This window comes from Gymnoscopelus microlampas (assembly GCF_963454915.1).
Source record: "Gymnoscopelus microlampas genome assembly, chromosome: 20".
In the NCBI taxonomy this organism is placed as follows: domain Eukaryota; kingdom Metazoa; phylum Chordata; class Actinopteri; order Myctophiformes; family Myctophidae; genus Gymnoscopelus; species Gymnoscopelus microlampas.
In genome coordinates this window covers 4873526-4894527 of record NC_139957.1, presented here as the reverse complement: position 1 = coordinate 4894527, position 21002 = coordinate 4873526, and the positions used below count along the sequence as shown (strand labels likewise).

General features: G+C 38.8%; 1 protein-coding gene across 1 annotated transcript; it reads left to right on the top strand.

The window, feature by feature from the left end:
- Nucleotides 1–15685: 15685 nt before the first annotated feature.
- On the top strand, nt 15686–17998 carry LOC311036482 (uncharacterized protein). The gene is made up of 4 exons (XM_084045193.1): nt 15686–15804; nt 16604–16690; nt 16868–16911; nt 17715–17998. The coding sequence occupies exons 1-4, from the start codon at nt 15705–15707 to the stop codon at nt 17829–17831; spliced, it is 348 nt and encodes a 115-aa protein (XP_083901319.1). The 5' UTR covers nt 15686–15704; the 3' UTR covers nt 17832–17998.
- Nucleotides 17999–21002: the final 3004 nt, after the last annotated feature.

Genomic DNA, 21002 nt, shown 5'->3' with positions numbered 1-21002 from the left:
ACTGATAGCAACATATTATGTTTTTTCTTTCAACAAAAATAACTGTTTAGAAGACATTTGTAGAATCCCCCAGAAGCAACGATTTGAGATACAAATGTTTGCTTTGAAAAATATATATATATTCAAATATTTGCACAGATCTTCATGATTTTTTCAAAAATAGCCAAAGTGTAACATAATGGTTAAAAATGACAGATGCGTTCCCGGTCTTAATGGGTTAACCTTTGGATGATCTCGGTGCAATAGCCATAATTGTTCCTCGTAGGCATCCCCCCCCCCCCGAACAAGTCAAAGCAGGAAAGGCATTTTCACAAAGAAAGCCCCAGTGCGTGGCGGCGGAGACGATTTGAATGCGACAATATTCATGTACGCCGCGATGTTATTATCCCCATTCATCAATTTGTCATGCATTACTTTTGCGACGCTGAACGAGTACCGGCCTCCACTCTGCGTTCTCTATCCGCTCGCTGATGTGAAAGGCAACTCCTCCATATCTGTGTCCTCATTTATGCTGTGACAATGACCAAGAGTCTAGAAGCCCTGCTACAGCAGCTATACCCACAACTGGACTGACACTGGTTTGAAATGACCGGCCATTGACACCCCTCTGAGTATATTAATTGGGTGGATTCCTATTGTAAACAACAGCAAAGTCTTCAAATTAGACTACAACAAAGTGTCATGATTTCAATACAGTGATCAGTGTGGTAATAGAGTTCATCCTGCAAATCTGCCTATTAGATTACTGTATGAGATAGGCCTATCACGTGTGTAAACAAGGACGCAGAGAGCATTTTAGAACCGAAGGGGACGCGTGCGTTGTGTGCGTGTGCGCGAAACATTACTGTTTTTCTTTTTTTACAGGGTTTGTTACTTTTTGGAGTGTTTTTGTTAGATTAATTCGGTTCATTTGGTTAATTCAGTACAAAAAATGTCCTCCATGACGTGTAGATGTCGGAGGTTTCTTCTTTTTATTTTTTCTTCATCCCAAAAGTGGGGGGATATCCCTCCCCCCAATGGAACTGAGCGATGGATTTTTTTTTGCTGCCGACCTGTGCGCGCATACTGGTTCTTCGGTGTGACGTTGTCTGTTAAGGCGTCTATGCTCCACTACATCTCAAAGACAAATGTTGCACTTTTTACATTAACATTTACATTATTATTTCAATGCATACATTTAACATATACTTTTTGGGGGATCTTTATTTACCCAGGGTAGTAGCAACTGAGCACAAGTCCTAATTTTTCATTCATGCACTCATGCACGCACACACTCACGCATGCACGCACATATGCATGCAAGCACGCACGCACAGCGCACACACACACACACACACACACACACACACACACACACACACACACACACACACACACACACACACACACACACACACACACACACACACACACACACACACACACACACACACACACACACACACATTGGGAGACAGGCACACACATTAAAACCCGGGAGGGGAGCTGACCGGTACTACCACAGTCTTATGCTGTTGGCCACTGAGCAGTTATGGGTTCAGTGCCTTGCTCACGGGCACTTCAGTGTCAGCAGTGGTAAAAGTACGTATGCACCATACCCTCTAGATATATTATAACTCTATGCTTTTACCACGGCTGATACGGTCACCCCTAGAGCAAAATCAGCCCGGTTCAAAACAGCCTGGAGCGCTCCAGTGGATCTGCGGCTAGGCCAGAAGGCATGCGTTTAAGTCATTAACCCCCGTCACACCGCATACTGGGCACACTGCAGTTGCTGAGGAAGGGAGTGTTTTAACCCATTAAGACCTGAGGCCGATTCTATGCAAAAACAGTAGTTCTGAACCTTTTTCGTGCCAAGGACCCCAAAATTTGTATATATTTGGCCGCGGACCCCCACCCATCTGAAAAGAGTTTGTGCCAGGGACCCCCAGAAGAGAGAAGATTTGTGTTTTGTGTTTTTTCAAAAGCTTTCAAACAGATGAGACAACAGATGAGAACAACAGTTCTAAACCACCGTTCTAAATCCTCCGAGTTTAAAAAAAAAAAAAAAAACATCTAAAAATCCAAAACGACACGGATGCCTTCCCGGTTGCAATGGCTTAATTATGCCATTTGAACTTTACTGGTTGTGCCGCGCTTGATGGAGGAGCTGCAGTATCTTCACATTGATCAGCACGTCTTGAGAAGTCATTATCAGCTTGGCCAGCAGCTGCAGCAGCAGAGCATCATTACTCCATCGCCGCATGAGGCGGTTATTAGCACCGAAATGCCAGGTCAGGGGGCCAGGAAGGTCAGGCAAGCCAAAAGCGAGGGCAGCGTCTTTACAGTAAAATGGACTAAAAGCTATACTGGCGGGGGGGAAAGCAATGGGAAAAAGGGCAATAGGAATCCTACTTACAGTTGTGAAATCGTATATGAAAATGGTGATGGTTTCCCTTGAAAACGGACCCTGAGAAACTGTGGGAAAAATGTTACAGGAAGAAGTACTGTAGGCTGCTCAAAAAGTAATGGTGGAATACTCTAGAATATATTATTACTACTATTACTACTTCCACTACTACTACTACTTATTCTACTACTACTACTACTACTACCAATAATAATATTAATAATAATAATGCGTTATTAAAGTTTTTGCGAGGCTCTTGTACGACAAAGTAGGCATTCATTCCCGAAAAAACATAAAAAAGTTAAAATATGGAGATACAAGGTTTCAGGTTTTTTTCCCTTCAGTTGACCATGTACGACCTGGTTGACTGTCCCTTGTTACCTTAATATCGTCGCTGTCGGGCAGAAACCTCTTATCTCCATATTCTAACTTGTTGTGCTTCGTTCTTAAATTACGCCACACTTGATCATACCACGGCGTCACACAAAAGCATCAAAAGTATCAGATCCACAAGCGTGTAGATCTGCTACTTTTGATGCTTTTGAATCCTGAAAAGTAACAGTTTTGGACACATGAGGTTTCCACCCTGAGAGCCACTGGTGTAGCTGACCATGCTTAGTTGTTATACTACTAGCTTACTACTGTGAATGCAGCGTATTACTCAAATTAGATTAGTAATATGATGAATTAGATGAATATACATTAATATATAAACAAAAAGTAGAAAAACTAATTGAAAACAATACAAAATAAATTATATTGATTTGTAATATAATAAGAATATAGTGATACAGATGTGCCACTTCAAAACTTCACACGTTACTGTTCTTTCCCTGAAAGTGCCCTGAAAATGCATTTTTTCCTCCCTGTTCTGCCCTTAACAATTCACTGTTTTGCCCCTGAAAAGAAGTTGTCACTACACACCCCCGTTTTTCCCTTCAACAGACATCCATATACATGAGAACAAAAGAATGTGTGTTGAAGAAGGTGTCGGACTCATAATGAGGCGAAAGGTGATTTGAAGAGGTCCTTCACCAGTTGCTCAAATTAATTAGCATCATAAAAGCAGTGATCATCAAAATAATTCAGCATTTTAAATGCCCTTCTTTGTCCCTCTTATTGCCCTGGGAATCCCCTGAAAATTTACTGTCTTGGCGATGGCAGGACATTTGAAGTTTTGAAATGGCACATCTGTAGTGTGCACCCCTCTGCTTAGGGAAAAGGTAGGCAGGGTGACTGACACCTCAATAAATACTGGGGCACCTCGATATCTGCACCCAGATGTAATCACAATTCACTGCTAGCGCTTAACGCTCTGACACGACTTCTGTATGTCTCTCTCTCTCTGTGTGTACAACAGTTAACACATCAGCCACATGACAGGTACCGTTTCTGTGTCCTGTGATTACGTTATGACATTATGGGCTGTGTGTGTGTGTGTGTGTGTGTGTGTGTGTGTGTGTGTGTGTGTGTGTGTGTGTGTGTGTGTGTGTGTGTGTGTGTGTGTGTGTGTGTGTGTGTGTGTGTGTGCTTGTAGTACTATGCTTGCGAGGACCAGATGTACCCACAAGTACAGTTGAATTTGAGAAATAGACGCAATTTTCTTGGTCCTCACAAGAGAAGTGGTTGTTTTCTATGTTTTTTTTTTTTTTTGATTTAGGCATACAATTAGGAAAAGGTTCAGGTTAGGGTTAGACCTTTAGATGATAGGTTTAGGGGTTGGGGTTAGAGTTTTCCCTATTTTATACTAGCCGATCGAAAAGCTCATAACAAAGCATCGAAACGAAAAGGTTTCGGCTAATTGTTTGGCTATTTTCAGCTACTTTCAAGTAATACCGTGCTGGTAAGATACCAAGGGGGCTGAGAGTAAGAGGCCTTGAACCCACAATTGGGAGAGACAATCAATATTATCTTCCCTTACACTGTAGTTCCCTTCCCTACTGCAGTGGTTTTTCAGGCTGTGCCCCCCAAAAGTAATCATATTTGAACTGGGGACCTGAGGACCCCCCCCCCCCCCCCCACCCTGAAAAGCACCTGGAATGTAGGGGTTGAGTCATTACATTTAGTCTGATTCGGTTCCACAGGTAAATATCGTGAAAATATAAATATTGCGAGGCTTTGTGAGCTTGTAGATTTTTGCCTCTTTCTTATATTATTTGACCATTAGTATAGTTTGATGTTAACCTTTAACACAGTAATCATCTTTTTTCTTTTCTTTTTTTGAGGAATTTAAAAGGTCTTAAATTGTCACTTCATTGTCATCTGGGGATTTATTGAGTTCTCATACGGATTATTTATTGGCATTGGGGTGGCATAACTGTAAATGGTTGGTGTAATCCCCCCCCCCCCCCCCCCCCCGGCAACTGTTTGTGTTGAGTGTGACATCACACCGCAGCTATGCTATATAGCTAGCCTATACAAGGTGTTGCAGACATCGAGAGAGAGAGATATCTGCAGTTATCGAGAGTATTTCAAAGAGTGCTTGAGAGAGAAAGAGACTGGCTGACAGACAGACAGACAGACAGACAGACAGAAATACATCACGGTATTTGACACAGAGACCAGCTGCTGGATGAGAACGCCTTCCCCTGCAAAACTTCCAGAGAAACGCTGGCTTCATTCAGCCTTTGCCTATGACGGAGAGCTGTACATATTTGGTGGTTACAGCTTTGGTCTGAAGTGCTACTTCAGTGATCTGTGGAAATTAAACCCGGAGACTGTCTCCTGGACGGAGGTTCAGCCCAAGGGGAAAGCCCCGGATTGGACGTCTACTAAGTGGTGTTGCCTGAAGGGAGATCGTATAATCGTCTTCTGAGGATACGACACGACCAATGCTCAACCCATCTTACAGATCTTAGAGTTAAGTCCTAGTCTGAAGACGCTATGCAAGCTGGCGGTTATTCAGTACGGCCTGGAGCAGTCAGGACTCCCACACAACATCAAGTGGGAACTGGCGGCCATGACAACGCCAACAACAGAGGGAATCCACAAATAAAACATAGAAGAAAACAGCAAGTCCACTAACAGTGTGTTCAGCTCTTTTACATTTCCTAAGACGGGGTTGTGTTCAGAAGCCAAATGCAACCACTCAGGAGAGAGGAAAGAGTTAATGCCTTGCGAGGCGTTTTAATGTCCAAATAATAACACAAAACTGAACATGTATAGATATATCTATATAAATCTACATGAACATATACAACTAGTAGCACAAATATATATGTATATATGTAGATATTATATAATATAAAACTATACTTTAGGGAGAGTCCATGAGAGTAGTCAGAGTCCAAGCATGTGGGTCGGTAGCCAAACAAACGATCCAGAGGAATGATGGTGGCAAGCAAGGAGTGGCACTGCAGATCTGGAGTGTGACAAAAAATAAGCGATCAGAATGATTGCCGAAAAACAAAGAAAATAGCTCTATAGGGTACGGAGAGCAACAATGTAGGCTTCAGCTATACTTGCCAGGTAATTCTATGGGAAGATATGGCGAGGGGCGGGGGGAGGCAGGGTTCTTGAAGACTCTGGTGTTGATGGGAAAATGGAATCAGGTGTGCAGTGCCGAACCCAGTCAGCTTGCCACCGGGAGGAGAATGATGTCTAGGTGGCAGAGGGAGAACGGCGCACTAGATTGTGCACAGGAACTCCAGACTTGGACGGTGGAGGTGAAGGGTTTGAAACCGTAACAGGGATGGCACTTCCTACGCTTTTTAATCTGAAGGTCTGTGAGTATCGAAACGTCATGAATAAAGTTAGGTGCGATACGAACGTGAGTTGCGAGACGTTTTCCTAAATGAAATGTAAGCTTATCATAAACACAACGATGACTGTTTAGTTAAGGACTAGCTTAATCAAAAATATAGTTTTCACACTTTTATTATATCTGTGGTCATAATGGATACCTAATTAACAATAGATGCCAAAAGAATAAGAAATAAAAATGTCTAAAGGTCCAATCTTAAAATAATAATAATTATAATAATAGTAAGGGTAATAATAATATTAATGATGATGAATTGTATAGAGCACAAGTCCACAAGTAAATGTGAAAGTTCACCTTAAAAATACATAACGGCTCAAGGCATACATTTTCAATTCAATCAAAGTGGAAAGGCATGCAAAATGCAAGACGTTTATGTAATCTCTCGAGTGATGTACAATAGCATGGGAGAGGAAAAACCCCCACCCCAAACCCCGATTCATGGCACACGTGGACCTCCATCTGAAAGTATGTTTGTGGCAGGGACCCCCATAAGAGAATATTTGTGCGTTTTTTTTTTAATCCAAATTTGTCGACATGTTTAAAACCTTTTTCAAAATGAGCCGATCTACAAGTTCACGACGCGTCGCAATGTGACGTGTTGTTAGCTTGTAGATCAGCTATTGTTGAATAGCTGAAGCATATAAATACAGTCAAAGTGGAAAACTTTATTTTTTATTTTGACGGGGACCCCATGAACCCCCCTCAAGGACCCCCTGCCGGGGATCCCCAGACCCCACTTTGAGAACCAGCGCCTTAGATAACCGAACCATACAGTATATGTCACGAATTTAGAAGTATTTTCTTTAACATGACAGCCAAGAGAATGGTGCAATACATACAAAAGAACACACTGTGCTCTACTGAAGAAGCAGCTATATAGAGTATATATATATATATATATATATATATATATATATATATATATATATATATACTACTGGCATACATCCTGTCATAAAGTTTTTTTTTTTCCCCATAACAGCACAAAACAAGTGCAGAAAGTGCTTGGCCCCGCATGGTAGTAGCGACTAATAGAAACTGAAGGGAAATCAATGTTTTGATTGTTAGGAACGGGGACATCGAGCGACAATTTGATTTTGTAAATAGAGTGAAGGTGAACAACTGGCACATTCAGGCCAATAGTATCCAGGAATAAGCAATCAGCGCTGTCAATATGACATTTCATCAGTGGCGGCAGAAGCACTCGGATATCTTTTACTTAAGTAAAAGCAGTGGTCGAAAGTAAGTACATGTACTTAAGTACAATTTGGAGGTGTTTGTGCTTTACTTGAGTATTTCCAATTTTCTGTACTTTTACTTCTACTCCACTATCTCAGAGGCAAACGTTGTACTTTTACTCCACTACAATTATTTGAACACTTTAGTCACTAGTTATACTTTGCAGATATAAATTATTATTAAAAAACATACATTAACCACTTTAGTCCTATTTTATACCTAGGCTATTTGAAAATAGCCGATCTACAAGCTCACAACTGTAGGTCTGCTATTTTCTTTAACTATTTCTTTAACTTTTGGTAGTTTAAGTGCATTTTGTATTTTGTTACCAATACTTTTGTACTTTTGTACTTTTACTCAAGTCAATTTTGAACGCCAGACTTTTACTTGTAACTTCTACAGAACTTCTACATTGCAGTATTGATACTTTTACTTATGTAAAACATTTGAGTACTTTTTCCACCACTGAGTAAAAGTATCAATAGGTCAATGTAGAATGTAGATATACAGTAAAATGCCCGTATTAAAACATATACTTAAGTGAAATAACAAAAGTATTGGCATCAAAGTGTACTTACCAAGTACCAACGTAAAAGGACTCACATTTTTCAAATTCTTTCAAACATTTAAAAAAATATATACCAGCCGATATACAAGCTCACAACTCGTAGATCTCAACACAAATTATAATAATTGAATAGCACCCTGTGTGCTGGGAAAACCACTTCCCACACTTCATCAAATGTATTCAAATTCATTCAGCGATGACCCAGGGGGATTATAACGTGTTTTATTCTGCCATTTTGATTGACAAGTCTTGATCAACATACTGTACAGTATCTGATTTATCATACTGTATATACATGAATGATCGCCTCCTTGTCGTCAGCCCAAACCTTGAGTCTGTGTGAGAGTTTGATAAGAGACTTGCACTTAGTGTCACATTCTCTGTTGTGGACACCAAGGCAACTCTCCACTCCCATACCTCGTATCTCATCCTTCAGCATCAAGTACAAAGGCATGTCAATGTGAATGAGTGCATGGTGTATAATTCAGTGGTGGACAGTAACTGTACATAATTATAACAAAATTGAGTATCTGTACTATATATGTATTTTCCTTTTTTTATTTATGACTTTCACTGAAACTACATTTCAAAGAAGAGTTTTGGACTTTTGACTCCTACGTTCCTAGGAAGGGGAAAAGGCACATTATGAATAATACAAGTTCTAATTCAAACATAGTGAAAACGGCAGATCTACAAGCTCACAACACGTTGTGAAAATCATTGAATTTTGGGGGCAAAATGTCAAAGTTTGAATACAGCAATGCATTGATATTAAAAGTAAAATGTACTTTGCGATTGATACTTTTTAATACTTGAGTACTTTTAAAAGCGCATACTTTTGAATGCTTTTAAGAGCCAAGTGCTACAGTACTTTACTCTAACTCAAGTGTACATTTGAACAACGTTCACTTACGTGTACATTAGTTAAGTAATTTTGAGGAGTATATATTTTGACTCAAGTAGGCCTAGTGTAGCAGAGTACTTTGTCCACCACTGTGTTTGGTAAGTATATGTGGAAAAACTCTTGTGATCAGCTTGTGATCCTGCAAAACAGTTTGTGATCCTGCAGTACAGTACAGTACAGTACAGTACAGTACAGTAAGGATCCCCAAAATGTATTTGGTCGCGGACCCCCATCTGAAAATGTTTGTTTCAGGGACCCGCAGAAGAGAAGATTTGTGTAAAAAATTAAAATAAAATTCAAAATGTTCCAAACATTTTCGATATTTTCATTTTTTTTCTCACAAAAATAGCAAATGTACAAACTCGCAGCGTGGCACGAAGAGACGCGCGGTGAGCTTGTAGATCTGCTATTTTTTAATAGCCAATAAATGGATAAAGTGGTTGAGATGATCGTGATGCTATTAGCTAGTTTTGCAGAGGACCCCCTGTAACCCCCCCAAGGACCCCACTTTTAGAACCAGTACAGTACAGTACAGTACAGTACAGTAATGTATTTATACAGTAGCCTACACAGTATACTGCATGTTCTGTGAGACGTTCAGAAATGCTGGGTTGACAAAACAAAGTGCACACATCGAGTTATGGATCACTGTAACTGATCACTGGACTCAGGTTTCAGGTTTAAACAAAACAAAAAAACCTTTGCAGGCCTACTTCTTCGTACGAAAGTTGTACAAATAGCCGATCTACAAGCTCGCACATCGTCGCATCGCAATGCACTGTGACATTCTAGATCGTCTGTTTTTGCCCTTTTTTAAAGGGCAAGAAAATTACAGAAAATTACATAAAAAAACATAAATATCAAATATGTCAATCTACATTCAAAAGGAAATGCATGTATTTCATTCAATCAGACCAGAAGCAGATGAAACCCACCAACCATAAAAAGGCATGACTAGAGTAGTGGTTCTCAAACTTTTTCATGTCAAGGATCCACACACAAATGTTCACGATTTTGAAATTTTGAGTTGCTAGAACTTTGCAGAAACAGTATAAATGATTACATTATAAAAAATACATTATTAGCACTTTATCCCTATTTTATACCTAAGCTATTTGAAAATAGCCGATCTACAAGCTCACAACGCGTCGTGCTGCGACGCGTTGTGAGCTTGTAGATCTGCTATTTTCAAACATTGCAGTACTTTTACTTTTGGTACTTCAAGTACATTTTGATACCAATACTTTGTACTTTTACTCAAGTAACATTTTGAGTTCCGGACTTTTACTTGTAACAGAGTATAGTTCTACATTAAACATTTGAGTAATTTTTCCACCACTGGTGAATTGTCTCTGCTGCCGTCAGGGCACATCGTTATCTTTTACGCGCTTGCAAAACCAACCGCCATTCTAAATTGTCCATCCCCTCTGCAATAGCACTTTTTCATCCTTTTATTCATTTATTCCCTCTTCTTTTTTTTATTATTATAATTTTTTACCTTATTTTACCTTCGTTACCGGAGAATGTTTAACATCATTATTCCGCACAAGCTCCTTGAAGTATATGTTTGTTTGTATGTTGTTGTAGTGTGTGTTTCTCTGATACAAGCTACTCCAAACTAATTGCCTCTAGTGGGATTAACAAGGTGGTTTGAATGGCAAACATTTCTTTGTCTGCCACTGCTCAGAACAGTTTGCACTGTTGATCCACTTATGAGGTCAACTACACGTTGAGCTCTGTCAAACCAGGGATTTGACTTTTTAACCCTTTAAGACCCGGAACACATCTGTGTAATTTCTTTGTCTTTGGCTATTCAAAAAAAAAATGATTTTTTTTTTTTATTGCAAATCTTTGTATTTTTTACAAGCGAACATTTTTAACTCTGTTACAACTTCTGGGGGTCCCTGGAACAAAATATTTTGAGATTGGCGGGTCCACGAACAAATACATATGATTTTGGGGGGTCCTTGACATGAAAAAGTGTTTTTAGAAGACATTTATAGAATCCCCAGAAGTAAAGATTTGAGTTACAAATGTTCGCCTCCCCAGCAAAATTAGCTAATATAGCGTCACAATCATTTTATCCACTTAATCCATATTTTATACTTTGGCTATTCAAAAATAGCTCATAGCGACACCGAGTGCCGCGCTACGAGCTTGTAGATCTGCTATTTTAGAAAAATCTTGAAATGTGTGCAAATCTTTGAATATGTACATTTTTTAAAGCAAACATTTTTTAATTCAAATCTTTGCTTCTGGGGGCCCCTGGCACAAAACATTTTCAAATGGGGGGTCCGCGGCCAAATAAATATCAATTTGGGGGTCCTTGGCATGAAACATTTTGAGAACCACTGCACTATAGGGTTATGTACTGTAGTGGGAATAATACAGTACATTTTATGTACGTTCAACCTCACCAGTAAAAGAGCATACGAAAGATGGTCCTCTCGCCAAAAGTCATCATGATTTTACTGTTGCGTTTACGAGGCCGTAAAAATAGCAGGTGACAAATATAAAAAACACACACTATCTCTTTTTAGACAACGTTCTGGTCAGTGGTCACCTGCAGCATGTTCAAACATCTGTTCATTATGCAAACCTTCCACTGGCTGCCTGGTTGGCCATGTATCAGGCACGGCGTTGCCATGTCCGCTCATTTTAAGCGACTTTGGGCTTGTTGTTCTTTTAAGTCGCGGTTGCGGTTTCTTTTTTGGTCTTGTTTCTAAAGTTGAGTTGAGTTGAGTTTATTTTCAGCTTTAGGACAAAAGGCATAATAATACACATCTGTATATGTACAGCAGTGTAATTTATGAACAACTAGAAAAAGTGCTCCTCGGTGCACAAGCCAATGTGAAAAGGGTGCCATTTGTTCTTAGGTCTTTCACGGCAATCGGACACTGCATTCATGATTTGAGGCATTTTGTTCCAAAAAATTGTTTTGTGAAATTAGACCTACTGGTGGCGCTATAACAGACCAATGTGTAAAGGGTGGCATTTGTTCCTCGGCCTACTGGGAATGTGAATGCGAAATTTCACGGAAATCGCACACTGCGTTCATGATTTGAGGCACTTTGTTCAAAACTGACCTATCCTGCAAACTTTGGAAGCCAATGTTAGCCAATTAGGATGGAATAGGAAATATCGGACACATCTGTCTTGATGACATGACTATAGAGATACTGTGTACCGCTTTGCACGATTTTTGGACGGAATCTGAAGGAATACTATTAAAAAATATATTTTACAGTACATAAGTCGGCCTCCTGGTGGCGCTGTAATAATGTGAAAAATGCAGTGCAGATGTTTTTCCTTGGCCTCTAGGGAGTGTGCGGGCAAAGTGGCCTGTTATAGCGTCACCATGAGGCTGATTTGAAAAATTTCAAGTGGCATTTATTCCTCTGCCTAGTGGGAATGTGCGTGTGCAATTTTATGGAAATGGCAAGCTGTGTTCATGATTTGAGGCAGTTTGTTCAAAACGGAGCAATCCTGCAAACTTTGGAAGCCAACCTTAGCCGATGAGGATGGAATATGGGAAATCGGACAGATCCGGGTTGATCGTATGACTATAGAGATACAGTACTGTGTACCAATTTGCATGATGTTTGGTTAAAAGCTGTAGGAGGAATGGGAGAAAATGGGTTTTGCACAAATCGGCCTCCTGGTGGCGCTATGACAGGCCCATGTGAAAAATGTGCGGCAGAGGTTCTGAACTGGCATCCAGGGAGTGTGTGTGCACAGTTTCGCAGCGACCGGGCCAACGGTGCCGGAGATTAGCTGCTAACACACGGACGGACGGACAGGGGGCCAAATATACTCTCTCGCCATGCCTTTCGGCCTGGAGGAGACAATAAATACATACAGCTGTATGTATATTATTAAATTAGATAATTACAATAATTGTTAATATTGTTAAGTACTTCACCCGTTTATATCCCTAATACAGCGTTTGGAAATTAAGTAGGCCTACTATTAACTACTTTGTTGCTTTTGTATTATTATTCTATCTTCGTATTGTGTTTTAAATGTTTTAATCATCTTGGTAACTTATTCTGTACAGTAGGTTACAGAACCTGTATGATATATTTCCTCTAAAGCATCACTATTCTGTACACATGATGCGATAAGCCTAGATAAAGGTGCTGGGTCATTGTAAATAACAATTTAACATGAGAGGGGGAAAAAAAGAAGCGAGTAAGCAGCACTAACCAAGCAGTTTCCTGTTCCTGTGAGGGAGGTTGTCATAGATACTGTAGCACTGTGTTAGAATGTATGTCTGACTATGTATTAGCCTACAGAGAGAAACAGGCAACAAAGACATACTGTAAGAATTTTGAATAAAGGATAATATCACTGCATGTCTGGTATAGTCTATATAATGACTCAAAAAGTGTTGCATAGTGTCTATCAAATAGCCAATTTAGACCTGAGGCTGATTCTAAAAACGCCTCCTAAATCCTAACCTAAGTTTTCTGAAAATAAAAAATGTATGTTGCTCTATATATACAGTAGCAACAGCTAAAATGACACAGAGGCCTTCCCTGAATGAAAGGTATAACATGTAGGTGTAACAGGCCTAAATGGGAAAGGGAACACCAACGTAGACACTGTCTCGTAGATACTGATGAAGGCCGGATGGCTGAAAATGTTTTGTAGCATGAATAATTAAACACAGCAAACAGATTTTTGTCTGACTATGACATTTTCTTTCTTTACCAGAATGTACTGTACAGTATACACATCTAGGATAATGCACCAGGCAGTGTTGATTTTGACAACATTTTGATTTAGTCACAGTCTTTTGAATAACATTTAATTTAGTTTTAGTCATATTTTAGTCATCTGAAATGTTTTAGTTTTTGTTTAGTTTTAGTCAACTAAATATCATAACATTTTAGTCGACTAAATCTACAGTTGATTTAGTCGTCTAAAATGTATTTTGGCGGTGCCTTGATGGCGTCGTAATGGCTGATTTTACACTTGGTTGCACGCTGAAAATAGCCGATCAACAAGCTTGTAGATCTGCTATTTTCAGAGTGCAACACCCGAGTGCAACCAAACATAAAATGACTTGTCTTTTATTTCTACTGGATCTCTGCTCCACTAGTCCCCCACTAACATTTTGTCTTGTTCATATTGTCTTGTTCTTATTTGTTGACGAAATTGTCGGTAAGTCTTGGTTTTAGTCATCATAGCTTAGTTTTTATTTCGTTTTTGTCAGTGAAAAAAGGTAGTCGACGAATATTTTTCGTCATAGTTTTAGTCGACGAAATCAACACTGGCACCAGGGTAGGAGCGCAGTTGTATACCTACAAGAGTCATACTGTATGGTTGTCAATATCAGCTTACATACGTAGAAACGTTTTGGGAACGATTCTCTTATACACCAGTGTTATGTTTGATACAGTTGTTGCATCTTAACAGTCTGATGAAATGGCATTTCCGTCAGAGCCACACACACATGACCGGTTATTGTGGTTTTGAAGTGTCAGACAGTTGGTACAAGTTCCATTTTGCAGAACAAAGTCAGACAGGTTACAGCCTATTGAGTAACACTGAAGGTATCTGAAGTTCATCATTCAATGTGTTCTAAAGATAACACATAGAAACATATCCAGTAATTAATAGACTAACTAACGATACAAAGCTATCAGTTAGTGAGAAAAACCAGCATTGTCACTTTTTAAAAGTAGGCCTTGTTCTATTCAAAGCCAAGTGAAACTTTCTACGGCTTCAAAATGTGTTCTTCCTAGAGTCTGAGTGTATAGAGTGTGTGAATCTTAGAGTTACAGTATGAAACAAAATATAAGTGAAGCTTAGTGTGCGTCCCTGCGTGCGTGCGTGCTAGAGATCAGAGGAAGAGGAAGAGGGTGGAGTTAATGTCTGGTTGATTATCATAAAAAATAACAAAACCTCTGGTTGAAGCATGAGGAAGTCACAAATCCTCTCTGGCCAGAACTTGACAAGTCATATGCAGCTCATTGTCATCATGAGAAATATCTACATTTATTGTTTGCTTTCTGGTGAGTGACCTCTGTTTGTTTTAATCGGTCTCTGTGTGTGTGGTTGTCTCTGTTTCTGAGTCTATATGATGCTCTCAATGCCTCTGTCTCATCTTTTGTCTGTCCACTGTTGTCTGTCCTCTGTACAAAATAATATAGTCCTAACATCATTTTCTGAATTAACATTTTGTGAGTCATACTGATGAGCTGTTTTCTTGTTTATCTCTTGTACTGTAGTGTTGAGTATTGTGGAGACAACACCTCTCAGCGTAACCGGCCATGTTGGGGCTAATGTTTCTTTCGCATGCTCAAACTGGGATGCCGTCTTTGCCTCCACTGATACAAAGTACTTCTGTAAAAACCCATGCAACGCAGATGAAGACATCATTGTCAAGGCTAAACCTGGAGAAACTAAAACAAGCGGAAGAATAACTTTGAGAAACTCTGGAAAATTTGCATTTGTATCCATCACTAAACTCAAGAAGTCAGATTCTGGAACATACGCATGTGGACTCCATGTAAGACTTTTCAAAGATGCATTTATACAAGTGCGCCTTAATGTTAAAGATGGTGAGTGTGTAACTAATGTGCTTCAACGATGAACTGTACACATTGTAAGTTAAACAACTGCCTGAGCTCTGTATTTTATTTGTATACCTTGAAAGGAAAGGACTACATTATTGAAACTAAAATGTACTGAACTTTTCTACTTTATTGGCTAAAACTAAAATGAGAAATACATAAACATAAGCACATGATTAAATATATTCCTTTGTTATTCAAACATGCTTCCAGCTCCCATTACAACTACTAAGAAGACCACTCCCATTGCAACTACTAAGATGACCATCACCACCTCTACGCTTCAACATCCTGATGCTTCTACAACGATCTCCATCATATACACAACAACCTCCTCTTCCACCTCGTCTTTAGGAACTGGTATGCCGTCTGTTAACTTAAATCCTTTATGTGCATTGTGTCCTGCAATGGAAATATATAGATATAGTAAAAGAAATATAGTTTATTATTGTTTTGTTGTTTGCGAAGCACTTTGTTGCTTTGCTTTCAGAGCTGCTTTACATAAATAAAGTAGGAGGTAGATATATGGTGAATATGTACAGATGTGCAGCAGGGTTCAGCTTTATGATGGCCTGGCTGTGGAAACTGTCTGTTTAAGACGGCATTTCATACTGTGGTATCACCTGATGATTGTTCTTATTTATTACTCAGTGGTGGAAAGTAACTAAGTACATTTACTTAAGTACAATTTTGAGGTATTTGTACTTTACTTGAGTATTTTCCACTGTTACTTCTACTCCACTACATCTCGGATCAAAATGCAAAGATATGACACATTGTGAGCTTGTAGATCTGCTATTTTCAAAATATTTTTATACATTTGAAAACTTGAAATGGGATATTGTGCATAATGACTAAGTACATTTTGATGCCAATACTTTTGTAATTTTACTCAAGTATATTTTGAATTTCTGACTTTTACTAATTATAACAACGAGTATTTCTATATTGCAGTATTGATACTTTTACTTAAGTAAAACATTTCAGTACTTTTTTCCACCACTGTTATTACTTCAGTCATAAAGTGATTCAAAGCTTACGGAAGAGGGATTTATGTTGGTTTGTCTGTTTTATAATTTAGTATGTCATGCTTTTTTTATGTCGTGTTGCTATTTTGTCCACCAGAAAATGCTAATGTATCTCACTTATACACCTCTAGGTTTGCTTGTTGGTCTAACTGTCATGTTAGCAGTGACAGTGGTGGGCCTGCTGATATTCTACGTAAAGAGACCCAGAAAACCACAAGGTGTGACACACACACACACACACACACACACACACACACACACACACACACACACACACACACACACACACACACACACACACACACACACACACAGTAGCCCAGAAGCCTAATATCTTCTTCAAAATTACATTTACATTACCAGTTAGATGAACACATGTTTTCCATATTTTCCAGTGTCCGTCCTCAGTACCAGGAACCACACTGAAGATGATGGAGAGGTGAATATTATGACAGTTTTCCTATGATTCTTCATTGTTCTTTGCTCTGGTGTAACTTGTGTGCTATTGTGTTGTTTTCACTCTACATTGTTGTTATGCTGTTTTGTCTGAAACATGTTTGTGCTTGGTGCACTCTCTAAAATGTCTCTTTAAAATGGTTGACATGGTTCATCTCAAGGTGACTTCCAGATTAAATGAAGGTTAAATCCAACTCAGACTGTCCTAAACCAGTCATTTTCTGATGGGTGTCAGTTAAGAATTGCACAGTTTTAAGTGTGACAGTGACATCACACAGGTTGTGCCCTCTAAATGGCTTGCTGTTGGAGCACATAGAGTCAAATCAAATATAATGTATTTAGCACATTTCATACAGGCATAGGCTTTGTCTGTCTGTCTGTCTGTCTGTCTGTCTGTCTGTCTGTCTGTCTGTCTGTCTGTCTGTCTGTCTCTCTCTGGGTCTATGGGTCTGTTGTATAGATATGATAAATCTGTCTGTCTGAGTGTCCGTCCGTCCAGTCGTCCGTCCTTCCGTCTGCTTGTCTGAATATGTAGGGGAGGAAATCCTCCATTCTGTTGAAGTCCATACTGTGTCCTAACAGCAGCAGATCTCTAGTGGTGACAGAATAGCATGTCACTCACAGAGCAAAGTTTCATTACCAACTACCATATTACATGTAATAGCATAATGAACAACATTAAAAAGGTGCAAAAATACATAATATCTCAGCAGATGTTCACAAAACAGTTGTGAGAGTTGTATTTGTCTATGATATACTCCATCTTCCTTCTATTTTCTAATCTAGACTCATACTAATGAAGCAACAAGAGGTGTAGACCAATCAACAGGGACCCCCTGTCTCACCATGTCTGTCTACGAGACCATCAACCCAACCTCTGACATCTATGCTACTGTACAGTAGACCCCTCTGAACAAAGAGTTACCTTAAATGTTGATTAGCAGCCATTCTAAACCAAGATATACTAAAATGTATAAATTATAAATAAATACATACACGTGTACATACATTATTAAATTAGATCATTAAAACAATTGTTAATATCGTTAAGTACTTCACTCATTTATATCCCTATGTAATCCGGTGTTTGGAAATAAAGTAGGCCTACTATTAACTACTTTGTTACTTTTGTATTATTATTCTATCTTCGTATTGTATTTTAAATGTTTTAATCATCTTGGTATCTTATTGTGTACAGTACAGAACCTGTATGATATATTTCCTCTATGGTATCATTATTCTCTTCAAATGATGCGATAAGCCTAGATAAATGTGGCTGGTCACTGTAAATAACAAGTAATATCACTGTAAGTAACACAAGTTTCACATGAGAGGCAAACAAAAGAAGAGGCAAAAAAAAGAAGAGGCAAAAAAAAAGTGCGAAAGCAGCACTAAGCGTAAGCAGCATTAACCAAGCAGTTTCCTGTTCCTGTGAGGTAGGTTGTCATAGATAGTGTAGCACTGTGTTAGAAAGTATGTCTGACTTGTATTAACCTACAGGAGGAAACAACAGACAACAAAGACACACTGTACTGAACTGCACAACAGCTGTCTGTTTCATTGATTGTCAGTGGCAGTGCATGCATGTGCACATCAAAATCACACTACAAAACCCAACATTTGATCAACAACAAAATATAGATTAATACATTTGACAACATACAGCCAACATCCCAAAATAATGGGATATTAATAAAATCTGTCAAGTAGCCTAATATAAATTAATAACTGCAAACAAATGACAAGTTTAGGCTATCAATATCCTACAAAATAGAGATAAGATAAGCTGTGACCTCACCGGTGCTCTGATGGACAATAAATAAATAATCCTTTTGCAAACAACATCCATGTTCTGTTCTCTTGTCAATAATGATACAAATGGAACGTTTATTTCAGCAGCGAGAATGTGATAGTTTGACATTGTTTCAGTGCGTTTTGGGTGCACAGCGCAGCTCCTCGTTTAAGTTAATTGTCTTCACCTGCTGCTGTGCTGCTGTGCAACAGGGCAGATCTCCGGCAGGAAATACTAAGAAATACTATATTTATATATTTATTGATTTAAAAAATCAACTGAAGTCATTATTAGTGCAAGTTCATAGGTGGATTTTAAGATACCGGGCTTCCCGGGAATTCCCGGGAAGCCCGGGAAAAGGTCTGAAAATTCCCAGGAATTAAAATTCGCTATTTCCCGGAAAATGTTAAACCCTAAGTGGTATGCCTACAAACGTCATATGGTTGTCAATATCAGATTACATATGTAGCAACATTTTGGGAACAATTCTCTTATACACCAGTGATATGTTTGATACAGTTGTTGCATCTTAACAGTCTGATGAATTGTCATTTCCGTCAAACACACATGACCGGTTATTGTGGTTTTGAAGTGTTAACTAGACAGTTGGTACAAATTCCATTTTGCAAAACAAAGTCAGACAGGTTACAGCCTATTGAGTAGCACGTTGAAGTTATTTGAAGTTCATCATGCAATTTGTTCTAAAGATAACACATTGAAACATATCCAGTAATTAATAGACAAACTAACGATACACAGCTATCAGTTAGTGAGGAAAACCAGCATTGTCACTTTTTAAAAGTAGGCTTTGTTCTATTCAAATCCAAGTGAAACTTTCTACGGCTTCAAAATGTGTTTTTCCTAGAGTCTGAGTGTATAGAGTGTGTGAATCTTAGAGTTACAGTATGAAACAAAATATAAGTGAAGCTTAGTGTGAGTGCGTGCGTGCGTGCGTGCGTGTGTGCGTGCTAGAGATCAGAGGAAGAGGAAGAGGGTGGAGTTAATGTCTGGTTGATTATCATAAAAAACAACAACACCTCTGGTTGAAGCATAAGGAAGTCACAAATCCTCTCTGGCCAGAACTTGACAAGTCATCTGCAGCTCATTGTCATCATGATAAATATCTACATTTATTGTTTGCTTTCTGGTGAGTGACCTCTGTTTGTTTTAATCGGTCTCTGTGTGTGTGGTTGTCTCTGTATCTGAGTCTATATGATGCTCTCAATGCCTCTGTCTCATCTTTTGTCTGTCCACTGTTGTCTGTCCTCTGTACAAAATAATATAGTCCTAACATAATTTTCTGAATTAACATTTTGTGAGTCATACTGATGAGCTGTTTTCTTGTTTATCTCTTGTACTGTAGTGTTAAGTATTGTGGAGACAACACCTCTCAACATAGCCGACCATGTTGGGGCTAATGTTTCTTTCACATGCTCAAACTGGAATGTCTTCTTTACCTCCACTGAGGATAATACAAAGTACTTCTGTAACTATCCATGCAAGAAAGATAAAGACATCATTGTCAAGGCTGAATCTGGAGAAACTAAAACAAGCGGAAGAATAACTTTGAGAAACTCTGGAAAATATGCATTTGTATCCATCACTAAAGTCAAGAAGTCAGATTCTGGAACATACGTATGTGGACTCCATAAAAGACTTGGCAAAGATGCATTTATACAAGTGCACCTTAATGTTAAAGATGGTGAGTCTGTAACTAATGTGCTTCAACGATGAACTGTACACATTGTAAGTTAAACAACTGCCTGAGCTCTGTATTTTATTTGTATACCTTGAAAGGACTAAATGTACTTAACTTTTATACTTTATTGGCTGAAACTAAAATTAGAAATGCATAAACATAAGCACATGATCAAATATATTCCTCTGTTCTCAAACATGCATCCAGCTCCCATTACTACAACTAAGAAGACCACTCCCATTACAACAACTAATATGACCATTACCATGTCTACACTTCAACATCCTGATCTTTCTGCAACGATCTCCATCATATCCACAACAACCTCCTCTTCCTCCTCCTCATCTATAGGAACTGGTATGCAGTCTGTTTACTTAAATCCTTTATGTGCAGTGTGTCCTGTCATAATAGCCAAAGAAAGTTTGTTTATTATGGTGGTTGTCTGTTTGATTCATTTTATGTACATCTCAGAGTTTACCTTGTGGTGTTACACCTAAAGTACTCTGTTACTTTGCTTTCAGAGCTGCTATACATGAATAAAGTATATGATAATAATAAATATTATTATTATTATTTATAAAAC

Coding starts and splice junctions, on each gene's coding strand:
- LOC311036482 (XM_084045193.1), top strand. CDS start 15,705: ATGACCATCACCACCTCTACGCTTCAACATCCTGATGCTTCTACAACG. Junction 16,691..16,867: donor GAGACCCAGAAAACCACAAG/GTGTGACACACA, acceptor CATATTTTCCAG/TGTCCGTCCTCAGTACCAGG. Junction 16,912..17,714: donor ACACTGAAGATGATGGAGAG/GTGAATATTATG, acceptor TTTCTAATCTAG/ACTCATACTAATGAAGCAAC.